Below are 20691 nucleotides of genomic sequence, written 5' to 3'. Positions count from 1 at the left end.
AGCCATTATTATTTACCAGTGTAGCCACAACCGTTCCTTTGTTTTGTAGAGATAGATCCCCCAAATGACGATGTGGCCAGCCACACTATTATACACAAACGTACCCAAAGTAATGAATTGACCAAATATAGGAATCTCAAAGGCGTAGGGGTTTATTGACTTGCAATTAAATTTAACTAGTTTAGTCAAAGATGCATAACCGATAAGTATAGAGCCACAATCCCGATGCCGTAAAACAATCCGATTTGGTTGGTTTCAAAAATAGAAAAAATTTGAAAAAAAAAGGAAAGAAAGAGTTGGGTTATAAATATTTGACAATTTGCACTTCCTTGTGCTGATATATTGATTGAATATCCACATTTTAAGAAATGGCTGCTGTGGTGACACCATTCCAACGACTTAAATGGGGTATTTTCCCAGTGAGAAGAATCGTAGATGAAGACGAATATGGGAACTTCTTAGACCTTGACGATCCTGACTTATCCACCCCCACAGATGAAGGAGGAAGTATCGAAAAGACTGATTCCAAATTGGAAGTTGCACATTCAATTTCCAGCTCCAAGCAACAAGAATCACTTATTGAGTATCGTGATGAAAAGAATCGTCCATGGTGGAAGTTTTTCGATGAATATGAGTATCGAGTAACCACTCAGTCGAAGAAGAGTAGGAAATGGTACAAATGGTTCCATGACGAGGACACGCCGGAAGAAAAGAAGGTTATCACGAAAATTGACATCTTGTTGACATTCTACTCCCTCATGGCCTATTGGGTCAAATATTTAGACCAGACAAACTTGACTAATGCCTATATCGGTGGCATAAAAGAATCCATTGGGATGGAAGGTAATGACTTCATCAACACCCAGGTTTTATTCTCCGTTGGTAACATTGTGTTTCAGATTCCCTTCATGTACGTGTTGTATGCCCTCCCATTAAACTACGTGTTGCCAGCGTTGGACTTTGGTTGGTCAGTATTGACAATTTGTACATCGCAAGTAACCAACGTACCTGGTCTTAAGGCTATTCGGTTCTTTATTGGTGCGTTTGAAGCGCCTTCATATATTGCTTACCATGCATTATTCGCCTCGTGGTTTAAAGGAAGTACAGGTGAAGTGACTAGAAGGGCAGGTTTCTACTATATTGGCCAATTTCTTGGTATACTTACTTCTGGTTTACTTTCTGGTTCAATTGTAAGAAATTTAGATGGTGTTAATGGTTATGCAGCCTGGCAATGGATTTTCATTGTCGATGGAATTGTCAGTTTTGCGGTTGGTCTTATTGGAATTTATATGATTCCGGGAACACCTGAAGATTGTTATAGCATATTTTTATCCGATGACGACATTAGAATTGCCAGAAGGAGGATGAGAAAGGATCAAAAGGATGCCAAGCCTAGAGAAAATGCCTTTTATCATTTCTTTAGTTGGGAGACTTGGAGAAAGGTGCTTTCATCGTGGCATATCTACGTCTTGGGTTTATGGAACATATTTTGCTGGAACAATTCAAATGGTACTTCCGGGGCGTATGCTTTATGGCTTAAGTCATTGACAAAAGACGACGGTACAACTCCTCGTTTTAACAGTGGCCAGTTGCAAGATTACACTGCATTGACTCCAGCATTGGGTATTATATGGTTGATTATCACTAGTACCATGGCCGATTTGTGTAATAGCAGATATGGGGCAATTATATTTTCTCAAGTGTTCAATGTGCTTGGAAACTTGTTGCTTGCAATATGGGATATTCCCGAACGTGCGAAATGGTTTGCATTTTGTATGCAATACTGGGGTTGGAGTTCTGCTCCAGCTCTTTACTCGTTCTTGGGTGATATATGCCGAAGAGATCTTCGTGAGCGTCAAATTATTTTAGTTGCTTGTAACATCTTGGCACAACAAAGTACGGCTTGGATTTCAGTTTTGGTATGGAAGACAGTTGAAGCACCTAGGTTTTTGAAAGGGTACAGCTTTACTGCGGCTTCGGCGTTTGCAATGGCGGCTTGGTCGCTTGTTGTATTGTATCTCTACAAAAGACAAGAGAGAGCCGGTGCTCTCGATAATAACATAGTACTCTTTGATTCAAGTAAAGATGACGAGAAGTCGGATATTAAGGAAACTGAATAATAGGTTAAGGGTTATAGACTTAATAGAAGAACAATGTTATTGATAGACAATTTTTAGAGAAACAATAGCAAGTGTATTACCCTACTTCAGAGTCTACTCACTTTATTGAATTCAGTGTTAAGGTAGTAAGCTAAGCCCTGCGTGGACTGCGTTGATGCAAATGCTACCACATTTCTCAACTGAATATATTGAAAATCATTAACCCTCTTTCAAAAACATGCTTCGACGTGCTTTTATCCCCTCGTTGTTGTTCATTGCAGCTGCATTCCTTTTCCTGCCAACGATCTTTTTCAGCAGAAAGGTCAGCCACGACTGCTACCAATATGAAGACGACGCCCAATTCAAAACATTCTTAAAAACTCACCATGCCAATTATCAATCAGAAAACTTGTGTGTTTTAAAAGCACCAGCGTGTAACCATCGTGAGAATGCCACGTTCTTAATGTTGGCTCGCAATCTGGATTTGTATCTGGTGTTGGAGACCGTACAAGTGGTTCAGGATCGATTCAACGACAAGTTCAATTACGATTACACTTTTCTCAATGACGAACCATTCTCATCTGACTTTATATACCTTGTCAGTAGTTACATTCCACGCGGGAAAGTAAACTTTGGAATCATACCCAAGGAGTATTGGTCTTATCCTAGTCATATAAATACCACCGCTTGTGCTGAAGTTCGAGCAAAATCGGCGGATATTCCGTACGGAGATTCAGAAAGTTATCGACACATGTGTCGTTTCTACTCGGGGTTTTTCTACAAGCATGGGATGGTGAGACAATACCAGTATTATTGGAGGATAGAACCAGATATCAAGTTATATTGTGATATGAACGACGACTTGTTTCGCCTAATGAGGGAAAAGGATAAGAAATATGGGTTTGCCATTGCTCTTTTTGAATATTCTGAAACCATACCGACTTTATGGCCTCATGTTATCCAGTATATAAAGGACCGAAACTTACAACCTGAGCTATTGCCCATGTTTACCAACAAGTTTAATTGGTACAACTTATGTCACTTTTGGTCCAACTTTGAAATTGCTAATTTGGACGTATTCAATGATCCACGGTACGAGGACTTTTTCCAGTACTTGGATTCATTGGGTGGGTTCTATTACGAAAGATGGGGTGATGCGCCTGTCCATAGCATGGCAATAATGATAATGTTGTCGAAAAAGGACCTTTATTGGTTCGAAGACGTTGGGTACACCCATCCACCATACGTTCAGTGTCCTCAGGATCCAGCGGTGTATATTAAAAATAGGTGCATATGCAATCCAGATGAAGACGTTACTTGGAATAACGAGGAAAGTTGCAACAGCTACTTTCTCCAATTCTTAAAAAGTTAGATGCAAGTACATAAATAAAACGTGTAAAAGCTTTTGTTTCGCGTAGAAAAAAACAAAAAAAGCTGTCAACAAAGTGCAACAACTTTGCACAGGTGTTCACTACAAGCTCATTTCACAACACATCTGCCAACCCACATTCCAATCAAATCATCTATACCAATAGTCTTCTTATATACCTCACTATGGCAATACAGTTTCTTTTCCTTATTTCCAGACAGGGTAAAACCAGATTGTCCAAATGGTACCAAACGATACCCCAAAAACAAAAGACCAAGATTGTCCGTGACTTGTCGACAATAATATTGTCAAGAAGGGCTAAAATGTGCAATGTTTTAGAATATAGGGATTTGAAAATCATCTACCGAAGATATGCATCATTATTCTTTGTCATTGGAATTGACAATGATGACAACGAATTAATTGGACTTGAAGTTATTCATCGATTTGTTGAACAAATGGATAAAATGTTTGGTAATGTATGTGAGCTAGATATAATATTTGGATTTGAAAAAGCGTACCATGTCTTGGACGAGTTGTTGCTTGATGGGTATATTCAGGAGAGCTCAAAGAAGGAGGTGTTGAGGCGAGTCACTCAGCAGGATGAGTTGGAGAATATGGATGAATTTGAAAGGGTGCTTGTCTAGATATATGATAGACTGTGACCTGTTGCTATGTGATTAACTCTTGAAGCGGTATGATCTACTGCTTGTTGTGGATGACTTAGAATCAATGCGTGGTGATCAATCTTTTATCAACTATAGATGAATAATTTATCTTGAGTGTAAAAATGTGGCACCTTGCTGGCTCTCCTCTTTGTAAATGTAGCCCTGGACTCTGATCTCAAAATAGAGTCTCGACCTCTCTATGAGCTACGCTGAGAGATTGCCTAACTAGTATACATGCACAAGGTAGCGCACGGGATAAATTTAATTTGAGAAATATAAAATTTCCAACCTCATCTCATTGCAAAACACCAATCTTTCACAATCCACAAAGCATGATCAGAAAACAAGCAAGAGAAAGGAGGGAGTATCTTTATAGAAAATCATTACAGCTTCAAGAAGCCTCGCGTACTGAAAAGCGTCAACAGCTTAAAGCAGCTTTAGCACTGGGGAAACCATTGTCTAAAGAATTGGCAGAAGACACACAACTACAACGCGATTTCATATACGACCAAAGTGAGCAAGACCAGCTAGATATCGACGACGAATATAGTGCACTTTCAGGTATATCGGATCCAAAGGTGGTCATCACCACATCGAGAGACCCAAGTGTTCGATTATTGCAATTCTCCAAAGAAATTAAGTTGATGTTTCCAAATAGCTTGAAGTTGAATCGTGGTAACTACATCATTAATGACTTGGTCAAGACTTGTACCAGAGTCCAGGTTTCGGACTTGATAATATTACATGAGCATAGAGGTGTACCTACATCTCTTACGGTCAGCCATTTCCCACATGGACCAACAGCTATATTCACTTTACACAATGTTAAGTTAAGACATGATTTACCAAACTTGGGTAATATAAGTGAATCCTATCCTCATTTGATTTTTGAAAATTTCAATACGCCATTGGGTAAAAGGGTGGTTAAGATATTGCAACATTTATTCCCACCTGGCGTCAAACGGGACTCGTCAAGGGTAATTACATTTGTTAACAATGACGATTATATAAGTGTGAGACATCACGTTTACGTGAGAACCAGAGATAGTGTCGAGATCAGTGAGATTGGACCGAGGTTTGAGATGAAATTGTACGAAATTAGGTTGGGATTGGCTGATAATACTGATGCCGATGTTGAGTGGCAAGTGAGGAGGTTTATACGTACAGCAAATAGAAAGAACTACTTGTAAAATCAAAAGTGAATAAATGCGTTATATTTGGGCAATTTTTTATACATGACTCACTGTCGTGACTAGATAGTTTGGATTACTTGAATGTAAGGAATGCTCGTTCTCGCTAGTACTTGCATTGATATTACTGAGGGTGGCCTCTCTCTTTTGTTTCCGTTTATTCCTGAAGTGACTCACATTTGTCAAAACTCTGCTGAGAATATTGTCGCCACCATCGATGGGGCCACCTCTTGCAAAAGTTGCCACTTTAGCCAATGTATTATTGTGGTCAACACTAAATTGTCTGTTAGTGGCGTGCCTCTCTTGTACTAAATCATGACGATTCATCTCGGCATTAGGCAACAAAATAGCTCTATCAATAGCATATGGCAAACCTCTATGTCTGCCTCTGATCATCATTGCAATAATGACTAATTTCGAAATGACATTAAATTTCCCAGACAATGATGTGTTAACATCAGGGTATCCAAGCGACATTCCTACCGTACCATAAGCACTAATAATTTCAAATAAAATTGCAAAAACCAGGAATCTGGGATCTTGCTTTTGTAACTTCTTTCCCTCAGCAATACAAATAACAAACAACCCGAGAAATATATACCATAAATCATAAGACAATTGGTTACGCAAATGCGCACCGACGTAATTCGATGGTGCGTTTTCATCGGCATCCTCACCTTCCTTCGTGTATACACCTAAACTTTGCTCCTCATAAACATTGGTTCTTCTGACCGAAATGGCAATGGGCAAGACGGAAATATACATCATCACCAAATAACTCACCTGCGTAGCAGCATGTAATTTAGACAAGTCAACAATTGAAAATCCAACGGTTCTGGTACAAAAGGCTTGAAACAACCCATTCAAAACTCGGTAGCCTTTGGGCACTCCGTCAAATATTTCATTGTTAAGGTCTATAATACACCAAATCACCAAATCAAACCCGTTAAGTGCGACCAAAATAAAGAATAACCACCAAGTAGGAATCAGGGGGAAAAGTAAAGTAAAACAACGACGTGGATGATCCAATAAAAACCCCAACGACTCTCTGAATAAGGATAATTCTGGTGCTAGCTTGAACAATACCCATATGATAAACCGCAAGAGCACGGGAAACCCAGTATTACCAATCACGATTAAAAAAGAACAAAGGATTTGCACAAATGCGTTTTCATGAAATGAATTCATCGAATCTGGCGTCAACGTTAATCCCAAATCATTAAATGATGATTGCGCCGTATAAAACGCCCACCACCCTGGACTGATGCCAAGATCATTCAATAGGCTCTTATAATGAGGCATGCAGTAAACCCAAATCAAAAACATAAAGGAAGATACTATCAAGAAACCAAGATAGTAACATACTAAAATCTTAATAAGCAACTTCACAGCTCTATACTCTATACCTCCCAACTCGTCTTTCTGTTCTTCGGTCATTTTCATAAAGGTCGAGTTCCTGCCCACTGTTGGCGCAAAAGATAAATAGTTTCCACTACTAATGGTACGTGCAAGACCACCACTTGTACCACTTTGTAAATGTATTGCCGATTCCTCACTATCATCTGAATCATGATCATCATTGGCGGCAGTCTCGCTTGAAAAACGTGAAATAGTGGGGGTTCTTATTCTATCGAGCTGTTTAAAACGTTTCTTTCTTCTTCTCTCTTTTTTCTTGTCGGTGAAGTTTGGAAGTGAGTGGTCAAATTTGAGTATTCTGGTTGTAGTTCCTTCGTCAGCACCATCTGCTGTTGAATCCTGTCTTGTGCGACACGCCAGATTGGTTGCTGTTGGATCTTCTTCTTCACGGTCGTCATCAGTGATTGCATCTTCATCAATCTCACCATCATAGTCCTGGTCATCATCATTGTTATCGTCAGTATCATCAATATCATTTTCAGCACCACTTTGTCCATCGAATCGTGTCATATCATCACCAGAAATATTACTCTCCTCAACTTCAGAATCTATTGATGCATCATCATCCTCATCTTCATCTTCTATGCCTGACGATGCCCGTGATCGCCTCTTGCGACTTGAGTTTGAAAGAGTCTTTCTTAGTCTATTCTTCCACGGTTTATACGGTTTTCGAGTCGTCAAGGGAATCCACAGAGACCTTCTTTTTTGAATTGATTTCGGAAGCTTCTTCTTAGTAAATATGGCATTGTGACTAGCAGAGTCTTCAATTTCATTGGGTGGTTTGATAACGAGAATATCATCATCATTATCATCGCCATCACCATCACCATCACCGTGATGAGGACTTTGACTTTCTGATCTCGGCGTTTGCGATCTTCTGCGTCTACTGGGCGAAGCTATGTCAGCGAAGTGAATGCTTGTGCTCTGAGGGGGTGAGATTTCATGGGTGTCATCTAGATTACCACCACGATTATCACCCTGTCCATTATGCAGGGAATTTTGCTTCTCTCTAAGCATATTGATAGAGCGATACATATCCTCCGGATCGATGGACTTTTTTCTTTTTGGATGCGGCAAAGCACCGAACTTGATTGCGTGAGCTGTTGTTTCTCCATGTTGGACAGTAGGGCTCTCGTTGTCGGGATGATAAGCCTCTTCATCAGAAGGCTCTGACATGTGTTCAACCTTGCCGTTGTTGTTATGTAACCCATTTCCAGGAACCAGAGTTGAGGACTGCGGGCTATCAACTTCGGCATCTCTATGGTTATATCCCAAGTCTTTGTTGTTTGCAGTATTCATTCTAGTAGAATTAGCAGAAGCTATGGTATTCTGTCTAGCTAAAGTTGCCGACTTTCGCATTTGGAAGTTCAACTTTGAATTCTCCTTTATATTGTCAAAATGCCGCTCAAAGTAGTATAATCGAACCAAAAGTAATGACCCATGAATGAAGATGGGATTTGTGAACGTCGGTATAAGGTACAAGATGATTTGCTGATATAGGGATATGAGGTTACCATCATAGGTATTAAGCCCAGCTTGAGTAGATGCTCCACTTGCGAAAAACAAAGAATCAATATACGGTATTGTTTTGACGGGATATATCAAAATCGAACCAATGAAGCAATGCATGAGAATGTAAAAGTAATGAACGGCCCTGAAGTTCGGTAGCACTACTTTGGTATAAGGATACGCTGCAGATATGATCCTCTGTATGAAGTTTCTAATTTTGAATCCAGCATCGTGTTTAAAGCGTGCTCGCTTATACCGCTGGTAAGTATCTGGTACGGATGGCATGGTGTTGGAGCTTTTAAGGACGCCAAATAACAGGGTGTGACAGCTGGCGTATTGCTATCGCTGAGTTAAAAAAACAACAACCAAAACGGAGAGGTCTGATTGATTTTTTGAATACGTGGGTGTTGATATGTTTGCTATAAAATGAATTGAAATTCCATACTAAGTAAAAGATTGATGTGTCAAAAACAATTAATTGATTTTTATTTTTATTTTTAGACTGAGCTCACGTGCACATCTCATCTCAAGTGACACAACAGCCCATGACAATATATGACTAGCCAAGCGTCAAAAAGTGAATATACCAGAGTAGTAGTTGTACGGCAAACGAAAGAAATGTACTATATAGACAACTGTTCAGATGTTTGTGCTTAGTTTGTGCTTATCATGAATGATAACGTATTTCACATTTGGCCGAGACGTTTATTTTCTTGGGCCAACTTTAAAACGTAACTCAATAAAACAATGCAAAAATATGTGGCATGCTGGAGAAACTACATTGTTTATTCTTTTTAAGCTGATTGTGGGTATAGCCATTGTATTCGAAGAGTCTCCACTTGACTAGTGACTATACACCTTTTGATGAATAAAAAATGCAGTGTGATAGCTAGTTGGTCTTTCACTGTCTTGCAGTATCTGTGCACGAAACAAGTCGTGTTTAATATATGCAGAGGACAGGAAAAAGGAAAGAATCTTTAACTATGTAACATGCATGAGTTCACTCACATCTCATACCAAAGAGAATGCACCCTGTGCGCCAAAATCTTGATTTAAATGAATAGGTTAGTACCAATTTCCTCATCGTTACTTCGTCAAGCATGTTTGGGTAATCATAAAACCATGTTTTCGAGAATTGTCAAGTATATATCCATGTACTTGTGGGGATGGGAGTATAACTGATATTTGCGGAGTTTTTGCAGTAAAATTAGGGAAACAGTGTTGGAGTGCTGTGTATTAAATGCGCTCAATTTATCCATAAATAGCCTGTTGTTCTCCACTTTACAAGCTTCATGCTGATAGCTTAGACCCTTCTTTTAGTCGTGTTTATCTTTGGATAAGACAACTGTTGTCTTACAAATTCCTTCTTTTTTTTTGGGGGGGGGGGGGAGAGAGAGGGGTAATTGGGGCTTTTTCCCATTTACTCTTTCGCTTTAAACTTTAAACTCACATCCAGCCGGTTTGGGAAATATCAGACAAGAAGGGAATAGGGTCAGATTGGAGAATAGGCAAGGATCACTTTAAACAATGCACTAAAGAAATAAGATGGTCTGTCACTTGTCCTGGAAAGTACAACGACAATAACTCAGGCTACATGTGGAGCTAATTTAGTACCCAATACTATTTACAAAGGGATGGCGAAATGGACAAGCTACTATACACAGATTCAGGTTCATTTGTTAACTAAGCATCACACATTCAAATCACAATCAGTAGCTTTATCCACTATTAGAAGTGGTGTAACAGCAAAAAGTAAAACAATCCCACATAAAATGGAGCAGAATTGGAAGCCAATTATAAACCTCAACAACGAAAGCCAAGACTAGTAAAGTTTGAAATCTAAAGTTTCCATCTGCGTGAGGATGTTGATGCAAATTGGTTGTGGATCTGCAAATTACACTTTTTTTTATGGCATATTATTAAAAAAAAAGGAAAACCAAAAACATAAATTAGAAAATGAGCCACCCCGCAATGTTCTGTTTTTGGAAAAGGCAGTCTTTAGATTTTTTTTAAAAGTTCCAATGTTGCAATGAAAACACTTCGATCCTCCTTATAACCAATCATTAATGGCTAAACCAGAACTAAAACGTGAGGGGATGTTGTAAGATATTGCAAGACTCGTGAAACGAACTCCGTTGATTTTCATATGGTGAACTCCACATGTGTCAAAATTTTTTAATTGTTTGATTTGGAATACCCCATTCGCTGACTTGAAATTAAGGTTTCTACTTAGAGAAATAAAATGTTCTTTACTTTATGCTTTTTCTGTGTATCCTTGACTTCAAAATGGTATCAGTGTTCAACAATTGCTTTGTGATTTAGTTCTCAAGCGAATTCCGACATCTCAACAAAATGTTATCATGCAAGGTTTGAAAAGAGGGCGTTAAACTGGAGTTGCTGATAGGTTTTTTAAAGTTTTAGTATGGATTCAAATACGCTTTGGAATATGATTATAAAAGAGGTGAATAATTCTGTCCTATGAGAGTGGAAGTTATATCCTCTGGTGTCATGCATTGTGTATAGTCAAGGTTGTTTCACATTTCAACAAAATGAAACCATTTTCTCCAGTACAAAGTTTACGTCACATTCCCACAAACGCTTCGGAGGTTAGGTTTGTTGATCCGCAACATAATCTCGGAGATGTTGATTTATTACATCAAATTGGCTACAAGCAAGAATTAAGACGTCATTATTCAACCATACAAGTTTTCGGTATAGCATTTTCAATTATGGGTCTCCTACCTAGTATAGCTTCCGTCCTCAACTCTGGTATATCTACTGGGCCTGCTGGTCTAGTCTGGGGTTGGTTCATTGCTAGTTTTTTTATCTTTTGCGTCGGTATTTCCATGAGTTTCTTGGGTAGTGCTATACCAACAAGCGGTGGATTGTATTACTACACAAACTATTATTGTCCCGACCGATTCAGGGTGCCCTTGAGTTATTTGATTGGATGTTCAAACTCCCTTGGATTGACTGGTGCTATTTGCAGTATTAGCTATGGATTTGCAGTCGAGGTTCTATCGGCTGTCTCACTTGCAAGGGACAACAACTTTGAATTGACAAATGCAAAATCGTATGGTGTATTTGCTGCAAGCATCGTCTTGAATATGGTTATCTCATGTTTGACAACTAAACATGCTGCAATGTTGCAAACAATCTCAATTTGTGTTAACGTGTTTTTGGTTGTACTATTCCTTATTGCTGTTCCAGTTGGATTTTCAAGACACAATAGCTTCAACTCAGCAGGGTACATATTTGGCAAGTATGAAAACTCAAGGGATTGGCCAATAGGGTGGAGTGCCATCATGTCATTCAATCCAGCTTTATGGACGATTGGGTCATTTGATTCAGTCATTCATTGTTCTGAGGAAGCATTAAATGCCCAAAAGTCTATTCCTGTGGGGATATTAGGCTCTATAGCTGCGTGTTGGTTCTTGGGATGGGTAATAGTAATAGTGTGTGCAGCTTGTATTAAAGACGGTGATACTGCACGTGTCCTCTATTCCGAAACAGGATCGCCCATGGCTCAAATCATTTACGATGCGTTGGGAAAGAAATGGGCTGTCGCGTTCATGTCGTTGATCTGTGTGGGTCAGTACCTCATGGCTATTTCCTTGATGATTGCGTTATCAAGACAAGTTTGGTCGTTTGCAAGAGATGATGGGTTACCAGTGGTTTATAAATGGGTCAAGTATGTCAATCCAAAGATAAGGGTGCCTGTGAGAGCAACGATTTTTGCCAGTTGTTGTGCATTAGTCATGGGCTGTTTATGTATAATCCCTGGATCTGCTGGATCTGCTGCACTATTTTCGCTTGCTATTGCTTCAAACACTTTGGCGTGGGGTACGCCAGTGGTTCTTGTTGTTTTGCCTTATGGCAGAAAGAAGTTTATTCCAGGGCCCTTTTACTTTGGGAAAACTTTGAGCTTGATCATCAACATCGTTACTTCGCTTTTTCTTCCCTTTGTTATCACAATGAGTATGTTTCCGGAATCCACACGGGTTGATAAAGACAGTATGAATTACACTTGTGCAATCAACGGAGGTGTTTGGCTATTGTCTATAATTTACTATTATGCGTGGGCGTGGAAGAATTACACAGGGCCCAAGTCTAATCTTGATGGCACAGAGTCGGAAGAAGAGGAGTCCAGTGTTAAAAACGTTGATGAAATTTTGGGAGAGAAAGCATAGGCGATTTAGTAATTAAGCAGGCTATAGTCAAGGTTTTAGTAGTGTAACCATTGAATGTATAGCAAAACAGTTTGTCTTCCTGATATTCGTAATTGTAGTTTGGCCACTTGCAAAATCTATTATCTTGAGGATGCGACTTCTAAGGACAGAATGGTGGCGTTACTAATTGTATTTACCTATTGTTATAGCGGAGTATGTTGCAGTCTGCTTGCAAACACCGGCATGTTCATTTTTGCCACCTTTGTTTCCATTGCCACACCTATAGAAAAGCTTGTTATCATTATATTTACATATAATTATGTTTGTGCTTCAAGATATCTAAGCACGGAGAATGCATAAACCCTCATCGCATGATGTCTATTGCTACTTGTTTTTGCAATATTGGACTCATCTGAAACTTTAACCTTTGGTACTTCTAATTGGACTACTTCATATGCAACTAAAATGACGTGTGTGTATACGTAATCAACAAGCCACAAAAACTAATTAACTAAAAGGAACAAATCATCTTTATCCTTTTCCAAACTTTGCTGACTCCATCCAAGTGTTCTATCATTGTCTGTTTAAGACTTAGAATGACATGTCCTTTTGCCTGAACTAAAACTCGTACCTGCTTACTATGCTGAGCAAAAATATTAAAGACTAGGTCTAGGTTTTCACAACACCAGCTTATTCCATATACCAAGTTATACAAAAGCAAATATATATGCAGGAGCTCAATTGCAAAATTTGAAAAAAATTTTCATTCTACAAACACAAACACAAAAATAAGAAAAAGAAAAACATAGTAGCAGCAAGGCGTCTAAAATGTTTGGGTAGCGTTCTCATCTCAAAGTTCTCTCTCTTCGTATAAATTTCATTTGAGGAGTATAAATAGTTGAAGTTATTTCCTACAGAAAAATTCATCATCTTGTAATACTATTCCTATTTATTATTTTCATTTCTTTTCCCTTCTCTTCTCTTTCTTTCTCCCTCTCTCTCTCTCTTTCTCTCTCTCTCTTCTCTTCTCAATAAGTCACCGTCCTCCTTCGTGAATTGTGCGCAGACTAATAGATTTCTTCATTGGTATGTACAAGAATCAAAACTGCCTGCTAGTTGACAAAGAAAAAGACGCGTTATTGAGATGGGAAATTTGTATGAATCTTTCTCACCACATCGTATCTACTCAAATATTTGTCAAATGATACCGCTGTCACTGATGTCATAGTTACAAACTCTGACATCGCATATACACTTCCCTCAGCAAGCGCGGTGCAGTGTGATGGCAATGTGAGAGATGAGACCTCAGGATGATAGAAAAAAAAAATATTTTTTTTGTCCCATAAATCTAGACCAAAGGGCATCGATCTTCTTTTTCAAAAAACTTGCTCCAATTTCTTTGAACAGCTTCATACTAACTTAGTCATAGCTGATCTAAACTCATTTCATTCATACTTTGCTAATTGTTTGGTTTCCTTATAAATTCAATTCCCCCCCCCCAAAATTAGTATTTTATAAGAACCTCCGTGTTATTTACAACAACTTACATTTTGAAAAATTTAAAGATCGGCAAACATGGCTAAATTATCTGTTCCAATTTCCCCACCTATGGAGTCAACGGGTGATAGGTTGATGACCTTAGAAACTCAGGATGGTGTTGCCTTGCAAGGTTACTCCTTCGGAGCTGAGGTCCCAGCTGCTGGTGAAGTGGTTTTCCAAACCGGTATGGTTGGTTACCCTGAATCCATTACCGATCCTTCTTATGAAGGTCAAATTTTGGTCATCACCTACCCATTAGTTGGTAATTACGGTGTACCAGACAGAAAGTTGTTAGATGACGATTACACCCCAGCTTTGCCAAAATACTTTGAGTCAAATAGAATTCACATTGCTGGTTTAGTCGTTGCTCATTACACAGAGGAGTATTCCCACTTTTTGGCAAAATCGTCTTTGGGCCAATGGTTGAAGGAGCAAAACATTCCAGCTATTTATGGTGTTGATACTAGATCCTTGACCAAAAGATTGAGAGAAGAAGGGTCAACTTTGGGTAGATTTGCCTTGCAAAAGCCAGGAACCAAGTCAGAAGAAGTTATTGCTGACAAGTCAGGCAACTGGAAACAATACTTTGAAGTTCCTGAATTTGATGACCCAAATGTCAAGAATTTGGTTGACAAAGTCTCGATTAAGGAACCAGTTTTGTATGCTCCAAAGGACAACATAAAATTGGGAAAAGATGGTAAGCCAATTAGAATTGTCGTTATAGACGTTGGTATGAAATATAACCAAATTAGATGTTTTGTTAGAAGAGGTGTCGAATTATTGGTTGTTCCTTGGGATTACGATTTTACCAAAGAAAAATACGATGGTTTGTTCATCTCAAACGGTCCTGGTGATCCAGCTGTTATGGATGAAACTGTGGCAAGATTGCAAAAGGCTTTGAAAGAAGCAAAGACCCCCATTTTTGGTATCTGTCTCGGTCATCAATTAATGGCAAGGGCCAGCGGTGCTTCAACTTTGAAATTGAAATTCGGTAACCGTGGTCACAACATTCCATGTACTTCGACTATTTCTGGAAGATGTTATATAACATCTCAAAACCATGGTTACGCTGTTGATACCAATACCTTGACCGGGGGATGGAAAGAATTATTTGTCAATGCCAATGACGGATCAAATGAAGGTATTTACCATGAAACCAAACCATTCTTTTCGGTTCAATTTCACCCAGAATCAACACCCGGTCCTAGAGATACCGAATTTTTGTTTGATGTCTTCATTAATGCCGTTATTGATTACAACAAGACTGGCGTTTACAAGCAAGTTGAATTCCCAGGTGGTAAATTGGAAGACAACTTGGCCGCACACCCAAGGGTTGACGTCAAGAAAGTTTTGGTGTTGGGTTCTGGTGGTTTATCTATTGGTCAAGCAGGTGAATTTGACTATTCCGGATCTCAAGCTATTAAGGCTTTGAAAGAAGAGGGTATTTACACTATCTTGATTAATCCAAACATTGCCACCATCCAAACTTCGAAAGGTTTGGCCGATAAGGTGTACTTTCTCCCAGTTAACCCTGAGTTTGTTAGAAAAGTTATCGAACACGAACGCCCAGATGGTATCTACTGTACATTCGGTGGTCAAACTGCTTTGAGTGTCGGTATTTCATTGAAGGATGAATTTGAAGGTTTGGGAGTCAAAGTTTTGGGTACTCCAATTGATACCGTCATCACCACTGAGGACAGAGAGTTATTTGCCAGTGCCATGTCCGAAATCGGTGAAAAGTGTGCCAGATCCGAAGCTTGTAACAATGTCCAAGAATCAATTGATGCCGCCAATGCCATTGGCTACCCATTGATTGTTAGAGCTGCTTTTGCCTTGGGTGGATTAGGTTCAGGTTTTGCTGATAATGAAGAAGAATTGGTTGCCTTGTGTAACAAAGCTTTTGCAACATCGCCACAAGTCTTGGTTGAAAGATCAATGAAAGGTTGGAAAGAAGTTGAATATGAAGTCGTTCGTGATGCCTTCGACAATTGTATTACAGTTTGTAATATGGAAAACTTTGATCCATTGGGAATCCACACTGGTGATTCTATTGTTGTTGCCCCATCTCAAACTTTATCCGACGAAGATTACAATATGTTGAGAACTACTGCAGTTAATGTCATTAGACATTTGGGAGTTGTTGGTGAATGTAACATCCAGTACGCTTTGAACCCATTCTCAAAAGAATACTGTATCATTGAAGTCAACGCTAGATTGTCACGTTCTTCAGCTTTGGCGTCAAAAGCCACTGGTTATCCATTGGCCTATACTGCTGCTAAATTGGGATTGAACATTCCATTGAATGAAGTTCAAAACAATGTGACTAGATCCACCTGTGCTTGTTTCGAGCCTTCTTTGGATTATGTTGTTGTGAAAATTCCAAGATGGGATTTGAAGAAATTTACCCGTGTTTCATCATTATTGTCATCTGCTATGAAGTCTGTTGGTGAAGTCATGTCCATCGGTAGAACATTTGAAGAAGCTATTCAAAAGGCTATCAGATCTACCGATTACCATAATTTAGGTTTCAACAAGACTGCTGCGTTAATGTCGATCGATATTGACCAAGAGTTGCAAACCCCATCAGATCAACGTTTGTTTGCTATTGCCAATGCTTTGACTGACGGTTACTCTGTTGAGAAGGTTTGGAAATTGACCAACATTGACAAATGGTTCTTGAACAAGTTGGATGGATTGATCAAATTTGGAAACAAAATTGCTAGCTATGGTAAGAAAGAAAACTTGCCAGTAGCAATTATCAGACAGGCTAAACAATTGGGTTTTGAAGATAGACAAATTGCCAAATTCGTCGACAGTAATGAAGTCGCTATTAGAAGATTGAGAAAAGACGCTGGTGTCATTCCATTTGTCAAGCAAATCGATACAGTTGCTGCTGAATTCCCAGCATTCACCAACTATTTGTACGTCACTTACAATGCTGACTCCTCGGATGTTGCCTTCGATGATAATGGTGTCATTGTGTTGGGTTCCGGTGTCTATAGAATTGGATCTTCGGTCGAATTCGATTGGTGTGCTGTTAGAGCCATTAGAACCTTGCGTGAAAGCAAGATCAAGACGGTTATGATCAACTATAACCCTGAAACTGTGTCAACTGATTACGATGAAGCTGATAGATTGTACTTTGAAACCATCAACTTGGAAAGAGTGTTGGATATCTACGACTTGGAACAATCTGCTGGTGTTATTATTTCCATGGGTGGTCAAACATCAAACAATATTGCATTGCCATTGTACAGACAAAATGTCAAGATTTTGGGTACTTCACCAGAAATGATTGATTCGGCTGAAAACAGATACAAATTCTCAAGAATGTTGGACAAGATTGGCGTTGACCAACCAGCATGGAAGGAATTGACCTCCATTGAAGAAGCAGAGGACTTTGCCAAGAAGGTTGGATATCCAGTCTTGGTTCGTCCATCCTATGTCTTGTCAGGTGCAGCCATGAATACCGTCTACTCCAAGGATGATTTAGCATCATACTTGACTCAAGCCGTTGATGTTTCTCCAGACTACCCCGTGGTTATCACCAAATATATTGAAAATGCCAAGGAAATTGAAATGGATGCCGTTGCCAAGGATGGTAAGATGATCATGCATGTCGTTTCTGAGCATGTTGAAAATGCTGGTGTCCACTCTGGTGATGCTACCTTGATTGTACCACCACAAGATTTGGATCCTGAAACTGTTAGAAGAATCGTTGAGGCAACTGCCAAGATCGGTAAAGCTTTGGATATTACTGGCCCTTACAACATTCAATTCATTGCTAAAGACAATGACATCAAGGTTATTGAATGTAACGTTAGAGCATCTAGATCGTGTCCATTCGTTTCTAAGGTTGTTGGTGTCGACTTGGTTGAGATGGCTACCAAAGCTATTATGGACTTGCCAGTCACGCCATACCCAGGTGAAAGATTGCCAGATGATTATTGTGCTGTCAAGGTGCCTCAATTTTCGTTCTCAAGGTTGGCTGGTGCTGACCCAGTTCTTGGTGTTGAAATGGCCTCTACTGGTGAAGTTGCCACTTTTGGTAGAAGCAAGTACGAGGCTTACTTGAAATCGTTGTTGTCTACCGGTTTCAAATTGCCAAAGAAGAACATCTTGTTTTCTATTGGTTCATACAAGGAGAAACAAGAGTTGTTGCCAAGTATTGCCAAGTTGAGCGAATTAGGATACAAGATCTTTGCCACCGCTGGTACTGCTGATTTTATCAAGGAGCACGGTATCAAGGTGCATTACTTGGAAGTTTTGAGTAAGGAAGAGGACCAAAAATCGGAATACTCATTAACCCAACATTTGGCCAACAACTTGATTGACTTGTATGTCAATTTGCCATCAGCAAACAGGTTCCGTCGTCCAGCATCATACATGTCAAAGGGTTATGAATCTCGTCGTATGGCTGTTGATTTTGCTATTCCATTGGTTACAAATGTCAAGAATGCTAAATTGTTGGTTGAAGCAATTGCCAGAAACATTTCCATGGACGTTTCCAACAGAGATGCTCAAACTTCACATGGTACTGCCACCTTGCCAGGTCTTATCAATGTTTCTTCATTTGTCACTTCATTCAATGACTTTGAGCAGACTACTAAGCAATCATTGGCTGCTGGTTTCACTTTCAATGCCTTTTTGCCACACACTCAAGCTGGTGCCGCTGTCACTGATTATAGAACTTTAGTTGAAGCCATTGACCAAGCTGGTGCCGATGCCTACACTGACTTTTCATTTGCAATTGCTGCATCTGAAACTAATTCTCAAAGTGTAACCGATGCTGCCGATAACGCTGGTGCTTTGTTTATTCCATTCAATGACATTGATGGTTCAAAGGTTTCAGCGGTCAATGCTCAGTTCACTGCATGGCCACAATCCAAAACAATTGTCACTGATGCCAAGGCTACAGACTTGGCATCTGTTCTTTTGTTGGCCTCATTATACAACAGGTCGATCCATATTACTGGTATTTCTTCTAAGGAAGATTTGGACTTGATCTTGATGGCCAAGAATAAAGGTTTGTCGGTCACATGTGACGTTGCTGTTTTCACCTTGTTCATTTCAAGAGACGATTTAGACTATCCATTTTTGCCAACAAAGAAGGACCAAGAGTACTTGTGGCAAAACTTGAAAGATGTGGACTGTTTCTCAACTGGTGTCTTGCCTTATTTGATTGCTAAGGCAACTAATCAAAAGATTGTTCCTGGTTTGGGAATTAGTGAAACCATCCCATTGTTGCTATCTGCAGTCAATGAGGGTAAGCTTACCGTTGGTGACATTGTTGAAAAATTCCATGACAAACCAGCTAAAATCTTCAACATTCCAAAACAAGATGCTCAAGTCATCCTTGACTTGGATAGGTATTCTGAAGCTGAACCAGCTTATCCTGAATTTTCGAAATTGAAATTGAGAGGTGCTATTGAGAGAGTATCCTTCCATAATGAAACCGTTGTGCTCGATGGCGCTGTTTTAGCTGATTCTGCTTTGGGCAAGAATGAAGTTGGATCAAGATCAAGGTTCAATTCAGTTACTTCGGTGCCACAGTCGCCTGTCTTGGGCCAAAAGAGAGTTTCATTCTCAGGATTGCGTCGTCCATCTTTCGCTCCAAGCACACCAGAGCCACAACCGGCAGAATTTGAAAAATTGGGTTCAGATTTGGTTTCACAACCAATAGCTGGCTCTTTGGGTGAGGTCGCTGCCTTGAGTGACTACATCAGAAAGAACAACACTTTTTTGAGAAACAATATCTTATCAGTCAAGGATATCACTAGATCCGATTTGCATTCATTATTCACTGTTGCTCAGGAAATGAGATTGGCTGTTGAAAGACAAGGAGTATTGGATATCTTGAAAGGTAGAGTTTTGGCAACCATGTTTTATGAACCATCTACTAGAACTTCAGCTTCATTCGATGCAGCTATGCAAAGGTTGGGTGGTAGAGTTGTTGCCATCAACTCAAATGCATCTTCTGTCAAGAAGGGTGAAACTTTACAAGATACCATCAGAACCTTATCCTGTTACTCTGATGCAATTGTCTTGAGACATCCAAAAGAAGAAAGTGCTGATATTGCTGCCAAGTATTCGCCAGTTCCTATAATTAATGCTGGTAATGGATCAAGAGAACATCCAACCCAAGCTTTGTTAGACTTGTTCACAATTAGAGAAGAATTGGGTACCGTCAACGGTATTACTGTCACTTTTATGGGTGACTTGAAGTATGGTAGACCAGTCCATTCATTAGTTCACTTGTTGCGTCACTACCATGTTAGAGTTCAATTGGTTGCACCAAAAGAATTGGCAATTCCAAAGGGAATTAGAGATTTGTTGGTTGAGCACAACATGTTGGTTGCCGAATCGGAAGTATTGACTGATGATCTTATTGCTAGATCTGATGTCTTGTACTGTACCAGAGTACAAGAAGAAAGATTTGAAGATAAACAACAATACGAAAGATTGAAGGATACATACATTGTTGATAACAAGATCTTGAGTAATGCCAAACAACACATGTGTGTCATGCACCCATTACCAAGAACTAATGAAATTAGAGAAGAAGTTGATTTCGATCAAAGAGCTGCATACTTTAGACAAATGAGACATGGTTTGTTTATCAGAATGGCATTGTTGGCCATGGTTATTGGTGTTGATTTTTAGAGAAAGACGGGTAATTTGATTTTGTTTGTTTTTTGTTTATTTGCATTTGAGTTTTTTATTATTTTTATT

General features: G+C 39.4%; 6 protein-coding genes across 6 annotated transcripts; 5 read left to right on the top strand and 1 right to left on the bottom strand. All coding sequences in view use genetic code 12, as the record gives it.

Annotated features, from left to right (window-relative positions):
* Positions 1–368: 368 nt before the first annotated feature.
* Positions 369–2120, top strand: SEO1 (putative permease; the record flags this gene model as incomplete). The annotated part of the gene is made up of 1 exon (XM_051813214.1): positions 369–2120. One exon carries the CDS (start codon positions 369–371, stop codon positions 2118–2120), a length of 1752 nt encoding a protein of 583 aa, XP_051673026.1.
* Positions 2121–2337: 217 nt separating this feature from the next.
* Positions 2338–4115, top strand: CANMA_001262 (uncharacterized protein; the record flags this gene model as incomplete). Its single annotated transcript, XM_051813213.1, has 2 exons — positions 2338–3371; positions 3686–4115. 2 exons carry the CDS (start codon positions 2338–2340, stop codon positions 4113–4115), a joined length of 1464 nt encoding a protein of 487 aa, XP_051673025.1.
* Positions 4116–4468: 353 nt separating this feature from the next.
* On the top strand, positions 4469–5326 carry IMP4 (snoRNA-binding rRNA-processing protein; the record flags this gene model as incomplete). Its single annotated transcript, XM_051813212.1, has 1 exon — positions 4469–5326. One exon carries the CDS (start codon positions 4469–4471, stop codon positions 5324–5326), a length of 858 nt encoding a protein of 285 aa, XP_051673024.1.
* Positions 5327–5365: 39 nt separating this feature from the next.
* TRK1 (Trk1p) lies at positions 5366–8536 on the bottom strand (the record flags this gene model as incomplete). The annotated part of the gene is made up of 1 exon (XM_051813211.1): positions 5366–8536. One exon carries the CDS (start codon positions 8534–8536, stop codon positions 5366–5368), a length of 3171 nt encoding a protein of 1056 aa, XP_051673023.1.
* Positions 8537–10800: 2264 nt separating this feature from the next.
* Positions 10801–12441, top strand: CANMA_001259 (uncharacterized protein; the record flags this gene model as incomplete). The annotated part of the gene is made up of 1 exon (XM_051813210.1): positions 10801–12441. One exon carries the CDS (start codon positions 10801–10803, stop codon positions 12439–12441), a length of 1641 nt encoding a protein of 546 aa, XP_051673022.1.
* Positions 12442–13995: 1554 nt separating this feature from the next.
* URA2 (bifunctional carbamoylphosphate synthetase/aspartate transcarbamylase) lies at positions 13996–20622 on the top strand (the record flags this gene model as incomplete). Its single annotated transcript, XM_051813208.1, has 1 exon — positions 13996–20622. One exon carries the CDS (start codon positions 13996–13998, stop codon positions 20620–20622), a length of 6627 nt encoding a protein of 2208 aa, XP_051673021.1.
* Between the last annotated feature and the right edge of the window lie 69 nt (positions 20623–20691).

Source organism: Candida margitis, assembly GCF_024628925.1.
Source record: "Candida margitis strain CBS 14175 chromosome Unknown scaffold9, whole genome shotgun sequence".
Taxonomy (NCBI): Eukaryota; Fungi; Ascomycota; class Pichiomycetes; order Serinales; family Debaryomycetaceae; genus Lodderomyces; species Lodderomyces margitis.
Note: the sequence above shows the minus strand (reverse complement) of the source record. Positions and strands in the feature narration are given on the sequence as shown.